We start from the raw sequence: 7,843 nt of genomic DNA, 5'->3' as shown, positions 1-7,843 counted from the left end.
CCCTCAATTGTGCCCACTTCCCCCCACATCTTAGTGTCATCAGCAAACTTGAACAGGGTGCTTTGCACCCCCTCGTCCAAATCACTGATGAAGATATTGAACAGTGCAGGCCCAAGGACCGAGCCCTGTGGGACCCCACTTCCCACGTCCTTCCAGGTCGAGAAGGACCCATCCACTACCACTCTCTGGGTGCGACTCTCTAACCAGTTGGCAACCCATTGGACTGTATGGGTGTCTATGCCACAGTCCCCCAGCTTCCTAATGATAGTTATCCTGATGCAGAGTTAATTAGTTTATTCCAGCCTAATAGGGGCGCATGTGCAGATACACAACATTTACTACAGAGGTAATTAGTCTACTCTGCAGTAAATGTTTTGTGTAGATGCACCCAGTGATACATTACTACCTCCCTTTGATCTTCACTCAGGGTTGAGACCTTCACTGTAACAACTGTACTTAGCTTTTAAACATACTTATCGTGGACTAAGCCAAATGCCATTAAGACACCAGCGCAGAAAATTAATTTTTATCCTTCCTATTTGAGGTGACAGGCACACTTGTATTCTTACCACCATCACACCAAGAAAGAACCTAATGAAAAGCTGGACTTGATCACTTGCTGTTTAATACATCTAGTTTCAACATTTATGGTGAGCAGGTAATTTAAGTACATGTAATGAGAATGCAGTTATCCCACTTTGTTTCTGTAAAACACCAGTTAAAAATATAACTCTCAAAAACAAGTGTGCTGTGTGACTACTAAACTAATATGCATGTTCAGGACCTAATTTTGTTATGGATCATTCATATGAGAGGACTACCAGCAGCACAGGACTCCTGAATATCACCTGAAAGCAAGAGCAACACAAGGATGAATGTCATTGTAAGCATGTTGGTACCTTTTGAGGTCTCAGGCACACACCAAGCTTAGTAGGTAATGGATTCACATCTGAGTGCAGTTTGGTTTAAAAAGTCCTAAAGCCTGGACTTTTCATCACGATTATAAGTGGGCTCTCTCTCAAATATGAGCCACAGTATTCCTCTAAGGAAGATCGTCCATCACTCATTTGGTGGTTTTGTGTTTTTACATGCACTGGCAGAAAGCGAGTTAGCTGGCACAAAACAAGCATTTGCATTTAACAAACACATTTTACTAAAGAGACTGCCAAAAGGGCACAGACTGCTTATAAATGACTGCAAACAAATTTAACCCGTTTGGAAATGGCAGCAATATAATGCAATTTTAGCAAAAGAAAGAAAACATAAATATAATTCAGATTTGGAACTTGGGCTTTATTAAAATGTTTCCATATGCTATGCATTGTTGTAGATATTAAGCAAATTGCAGACCAGCTAAACTTCATTAAAGTCCTGGAAAGCAGGAACTACAGGCATCAGTGTAAGAGCCCAGCCACTCAACATGTTACTCACAGGAGCTCTTTAATGATAGATGCAACACACCAAAGCATTATAGTGGCAAATTATTACTGTAGGGGTGGGGAGGGAATGACTTTTGTGCACTTACAAAATAGACACTTCCCAATAAAAATTAACTGGAAAGTCCTGAGCTCTATGGAACTATATCAGATGATCAGCTCTGTTGCAAGGTACATACTTTATTTAAAGTATAAGAAAGTTACAGACAACATGTTTACCTTAATACATATTTAAAACAAGTTATTTATTTGTTTGTCCCATATTCTGCTCCTCCAAGGGAAGGGGCCAGGGGAAAGAGACTGACTGTCTTTTGCCAAGTCTGGCTGGAAACCTAGAAATAGCTTTGAGTCAGACCTACTATCCATCATAATCTGATCATTTCCAGTAAAGATTTAAATCTAAAACTGTAAGAATTCTTATGTACTCAAGTGTTGTTGTAAATGAAAATTTTAATTTGGCATGGATATTAAAAAGCCACAGCCAAGGAGTGCCAGCAAGATGTAGCTTATATTTATGTAACTACATAAAGTAAAACAGTGCTGCAGATTTCATAAGATCACGCACACAGGGACTGGAGCCACTTGAAAAGCACATTTAAGATTTGAGGGGAGAAGAGAGGACCTTGAAGTGACAGACATATTAAGACACGGGGAAAATTGCTTAAGCACATTCTATTAAGAAATAATTAAAAGGCTCCTACCCCACTTTTCTAATCCTATATGCTTTTTTCCATCACAAGCAGGTTAAAAAAAAAAGTCTCTCAAACATTAAAATCTCAAATAAAGAGCAACAAAAAACTTTCACTACCAATTTTTTTTTCCCCACTACCAAATTCTTTTCAAAGTGCTTCATGCATCAAGGTCACTTGTGACTTAGCAAAAATGCTTTCCTTCTCAGGAAAGAGTTGTTCATACTAACAAAGCATGAAGGCCAAAAAGCTAATAAGTTTCCAAGATATTTTGTATGCAACACTGATCCAGTGACTTCACTTTTAAAAAGAGAGAGGAAGAAAAACACTGAACAGGGAACTTTTCCCCCAAAGCAATACCATTCCATATACAGAAGCCACCTTTTCTACACAATTTCTTATTCCAAACATTTTTTCAAAATATTCTGATGAATTTTCTTCTTGGTGATCTACATTTAGGTTTGGTCCTACGCAGGTCTTTATTTCAGTGCCTGAAACTATCCCCATTCTCCACTGGGGAGGAAAGGGTATTATTATTATTTTGCCTACAATTTGGAGGGGAAGAAGAAGTTTAAAATAACAGGACAAACATTTTAAATTTCCAATTAGTATTAAATCTGAATTCATCTTTATTGGGTAAAGAGATCTTCAAAAGTTAAAGTTTACGTTATTTACAAGCAAATATACAATGCAAGATTAAAATATCACATAACCATTACATTAGTGCACCAGAAACATTTTCATTAGGTGATTAGGTAGATTATTCTGCCTCTACATCCAAGATGATACAGAGGTAGCTTCCTTCTGAACCTAGTATAAAGAGTAATTGAAAAAGAATTACACCATTTACTGAAATTTGAAAGTACACGTTTATTAGTCAGCCACCTGCAGCACAATGAACAAGAGATTTTAAACTAATTACCAGAAACCAAATACAAGTAATGGCCATGTCTGTAGCCTCTTAAAAATCAGCCAATTAGTAATCAGGCAATTAGTCCTACACATATCGTTTGTGCTGTTTCCTATGCATACGCCAGCTTTTTTGAACACTGAACTTAAGTCTAGAATCCCTCCTTCCTGGAAGACATTCTCCATCTTTGCATACTGTTCCTGTCCTTCCCATGCTGCCCTTCCCCAAATGCCTCCCTTGCCAAAGGACTCCAGGAGATTACATGAACACTGTGTTTAAGAGACCTGCAAAATCCCATTGTATAAAACTCAGTCTTAAACAGGCAGAACTTGCGTAAACATGTTTCATTTAGTTCCAGGGCCTCTGACATACTGCATGCTGGGTAAGGACAAGTCTAATCAAATAAGAATCTTGAGATCTGCCATCTAGGATAATTTGCCAAATAGGGAACTAAACCCAAGTGGGATTATTTTTCACAAGCAATTACAAATCTATATTCGTGTTAGCAGTCCAATAAAACTACAGCTTTCTAGCAACCCACTGTATCTTTCAAGTGACGTTTCAGCATGCAGAATTGTTCCAGTGATGCTGGCTCAAACAAAAAACTTCTCTGTAAGCCCAAGTGGTTGGCTGACGCAGAAGTATGCTTGCCCCCAAGTTAAAAGACTAGTTGAGCCCCACATCATAATGGATGCATGATTAAGCTTTCCAAAATAGCAACACTCCAAAAATGGCTCAAGACAGGCCCTTTGGTGTGCTAAGCCTCTCTTTAAATAGCCATGGTAGGAGTTCCAGATTTCTTCCAGTACTCCTCACTCAGAATTTGAATGCATATTTAGTTTTAATGCTAGTCAGCAGCTGGAAAAGAGGGAAAACTTTCACTGAATTGAAAGCAGAAAGGCAAACCACCTGTGGATGAGGAGTCGTAACATGTTACTTCTTTACATGAACACATCCCAAAAGACTCACGGAAACTGTGGCCACACTTACACATGTATTTTTTGGGGGCCAGGGAGGGACAAAAGATAGTTGACTGATAATTAGTGGTAACAGTTTCAATTTCAGACTTGTTTTCTCATGAAAGGATTTGCTTCCAAAACCTGTTCAGAACAGGAGGGTGCAGGTACAAATATTATTTTTAGGAGGGAGACAAACATGTCAGATGCAAAATCAGTGGGAAAAAGATTGGCTGTCAGAGGGAGATGAAAGTGCCTCTTTGCCCCACCCTACAATCAAGTAATTCTCTGTTATTCTCTCTCATTTCCCTGGATACTTTGGGATTCCCAAACTTGTGTCTTCTCCTTCACCCCATGCCATGCTGTCCCATTGGCAACCTTACCACTCATACCGGTTTCTTTTGCAATGCCTCCCTCCCTCCTTCTTAGTCCTTGGTTATATTTACCAAAATACTTTCACAGAAAGGCGCATAGTCCTAGGAAATGCTTGCCATCCAAAATGAGGGAATGACTGAACCATGAGCGAAGGCTCATTTGTTCTTGCTCAGCCACTGGAGCCCCCCTACCATCCCCACTGTCAATTATGTGGTCCGCAGTCAGTCAGGTCAGGGGCTAGGGTGAAGAGCGGACTCAAAGCTTTTTTTAAACCCAGCTTTGACCAACATTCAGAAGCAGCAAAATTAGTCTCCTCTGGTTATACAGCACTTACGAAGAGGGCTGTAAAAGCTGTCAAACTTTATGGTCGCTGCTGATTTACAATCTCAATTTTTACTTAAAGCTGCTCTGCCTTTTGAAGAACCAGCTTTCATGAACGGCCCACTTGGAACACAAGGCAGGAAGCTCCTTCCTATGTTCGAGCTGACACAAGTCAGCTTATTTTCATTGAAATATCAAGACTTAAAAACTTTAAAACTTCTTTACAGCTTCATTTGGAAGCCTTTATAAGAGATTAGTTAATATTGCCATCATTAACTGCTATGACCAAGAGTTCAGTGGATTAAAGCAGGAACTGGCATTATAGTAGTACACAGGCCATAAAGCTGCTTCCCCTTTGTCCCTACCTTGCTCTACTGATTTAAAATTAAGTGCACTAACAACTTCTAAATGAAGGGGCAATAAGTATGTATCTAGTGTACCAAGTAGGTCAGTTTACAAAGAGTGCTCACTTAAGTTAATCATGGAGACTGCCTTCATTTCTTCTGATATTTATCACTAGCTTCTATTTATCAAGCCAAAACTGAAATAGTGGGTCCAACAAGTAGGTATTATTTGGGGATAAGCGTTACACTGTGCTCCTGGGCACAGGCATTTTCAGCATCCATGCTATGGCATTCATAATCAGATTCAAGGTCTTTAAATCTCCAGGATTTTTTTTTTGTTTTGATCAACATGAATATGTTTTGCAATTGCTTCACAAGGTTTTACATGTCCATTATTATCTGTCAGTAATGGACAGGCAAGGCACAGAGACCCCCTTCCTCCTGTGCTGGATGTACTGTACAGTTCCACTGCAGGAGACACTTCAGCTTTCAGCACATGGGGGCCTCCAGGCCTGAACGGCTGAGGCAATATTTGGTAAAAATTAGAGGTTAGGTTCCAAAAGCAACCTGCAGCATAGTAAACACACAAGTTCTCCAGTACGATTAACTTTCCTGCCAAAACATGACATCGGAAATGTATTGGGATTTCTAATCAATCTGCTTATACAATACAAATCAAAGAACTTTCCTGCAGCTCTTTCCACGGTTTTGCTATCACATACCTTATTGATCTCTGGGAACAATTCTTGTATCCCGATATCCAATAGAACATAAGTCAGCTAAAAAAATAAAAAAAAATAAAGCAACTCTCAGAGTCAAGGTCAGTTCTTGTGACAACACTAAGACATTGAAACTGTTTTGATAGTCTGTATTAAACTGTGAATCTGTACCTTACCTGGGGGTAAATAAAATATATCTGAAAATCTTTATGAAACACTGAAAACAAACAGTTTTTAAGTACCTGTTTGTTAAGCACCGGCTGCTGCATTCCATCGAATAGAAGCCTGATACCTTCATACTTCGCCTCTTCTCCAATGCATTTGGATATCAAATCTAAGTCAGATATGAACATTTGTGCTGGTTATGAGAAGGCATTATAAATTAATTAGGTCATATGTGAAGTAATGCCTGGATAAAAATTAAATACAAGTCAGTATGCTATAGATCTGCTGCAAAATAGAATTTAAGTGCCAACTGAGTCTGAGTTATTTCTTTTTATTAACTATACAAGAGTTAGGTACATTCTCTACTAATAAGTTGCATGAGATCTAGAGCTAGAACTTATTTCTATGACCTCGTGAGATGAAAAAAATAATCCTTTGTTATCCAACCCACTGCACAGGATTTTTTTTTTAAATCCCTTATTATTCCAAGACTTAGAGAACAGAAAAGCAAACTCAAGTTTAATGCCCAGTACTTTGTTGATTGAAACCTGAAGTGGTTTTTGTACTGATTTCAGGAGCTTCAATGCATGCAGGGAAAGTGCAGCTCAGCTCTCTCTCTTTTTTTCCTTTTCACTGAGGGTCCTTTTTTCACCCAACTTCAAACTGGGCTCTGTGAGCAAGAAACATGAAAGACTTAAGACAAGCAAATCACACCTCAGCTAGATTAACTACACAGGATTTGTTTTGATCACCAGTGTCATCAGGGCTGCCCCTTCCTGTACAGAAGTGGGACACAATAGCCCTAAAACCATGCCTGTCAAGTGTTCAGCCTAGCTCTTCTCGTAGAAACTCCTTCAGCTTCCCTGTGCAGCTTGTTCCATTGTACTACTGCTCAGAGAATAAAGATGTTTATTTTTAATTAACTCTGAATCTGCTTTCCAGCAGGTTACATCCTTTGCCCAGGGAGAACAGCAGCTCCCCTCTTCAACACAGCAGTTTTCAAGTATCTGAAACCTTGTATCATGTTCATCCTTAATGTCTTTTTGCTGAACCAAGTCTATTTAAGTTCTCACCTTTTCCTCAGATGACTTGGACCCTCTCCAGTTCATAGATTTCATAGACATTAGGGGCTGGAAGGAACCTTAAGAGATCATTTTGCCCAAGCCCCCTGCCATAGGCAGGAAGTTAGCTGGGATCAACTGATCCCAGCAAGAAATATATCCACCTGTTTTTTGAAAGAGTCCAGAGCAGGTGTTTGCACCACCTCTGGGGGAAGTTTGTTCTAGACCCTGGACACACACACTAAAGAACTTTTTTCTTATATCCAGTCAAAAAAAAAAAAAAAAAAAAAAAATCGGCCTTCCTGGAGTTTATGGCCGTTAGACTTTATTACCCCTTGTGGAGCTCTAGTGAACAGCTGTTCTCCCAGGTCCTGATGTACCCCTCTTATGTAACTGTAGACTGCCACCAAGTCCCCCCTGAGCCTGCTCTCCTCCGGACTGAAGAGCCCCAAGTCCCTCAGCTGCTTCTTGTACTGCCTGCCCTCCAGGCCCTGGATCACACAAGTGGCTCTCCTCTGGACTTTCCCAAGCTTCTCCACATTCTTCCCAAAGTACTGGATGCAGTACTGCAGCTGTGGTCTCACCAGGGCCCAGTAAAGCAGGAGGATGACTTCCCTGGTTTTGCTTCAGATACATCGGTGGATGCACGCCAGAGTTTGGTTTGCTTTGCCAGCCACAGCATAACATTGGTGGCACAATGTTCACCATCTTGTGGTCAATCAAGACCCCCCAAGTCCCTTTTGGTCATGGTGCTAGCAAGCATAGCACCATCAAGCCTGTAAGTAAGCTGGGGGTTCTTCCTACTGAGGTGCAGCACTATACATTTCTCTGCATTTGTAGCAAGAAACCCTTTTGTCTGTCGCCCCC

At 40.2% G+C, this 7,843-nt stretch overlaps 1 protein-coding gene across 6 annotated transcripts in view; it reads right to left on the bottom strand.

The window, feature by feature from the left end:
• Window positions 1–7,843, bottom strand: part of SNX14 (sorting nexin 14) — a 152,241-nt gene that overhangs the window by 20,723 nt on the left and 123,675 nt on the right. For 4 of the 6 annotated variants that reach the window (XM_019520390.1, XM_019520391.1, XM_019520386.1 and 1 more), the window contains 3 exons: window positions 5,993–6,084; window positions 5,754–5,810; window positions 2,703–2,935 (listed from right to left, as the gene is read on the bottom strand). In XM_019520390.1, coding sequence (XP_019375935.1) covers window positions 2,897–2,935; window positions 5,754–5,810; window positions 5,993–6,084 — 188 coding nt within the window. In that variant the 3' untranslated portion in view covers window positions 2,703–2,896. Of the gene's footprint in view, window positions 1–2,702; window positions 2,936–2,968; window positions 3,011–5,369; window positions 5,644–5,753; window positions 5,811–5,992; window positions 6,085–7,843 lie in introns of those variants that run through there. The other 2 variants (XM_019520388.1, XM_019520389.1) reach the window with 2 other exon arrangements.

This window comes from Gavialis gangeticus, unplaced genomic scaffold (genome assembly GCF_001723915.1).
Source record: "Gavialis gangeticus isolate Ggan-Ray unplaced genomic scaffold, GavGan_comp1, whole genome shotgun sequence".
Lineage (NCBI taxonomy): Eukaryota > Metazoa > Chordata > Crocodylia > Gavialidae > Gavialis > Gavialis gangeticus.
Note: the sequence above shows the minus strand (reverse complement) of the source record. Positions and strands in the feature narration are given on the sequence as shown.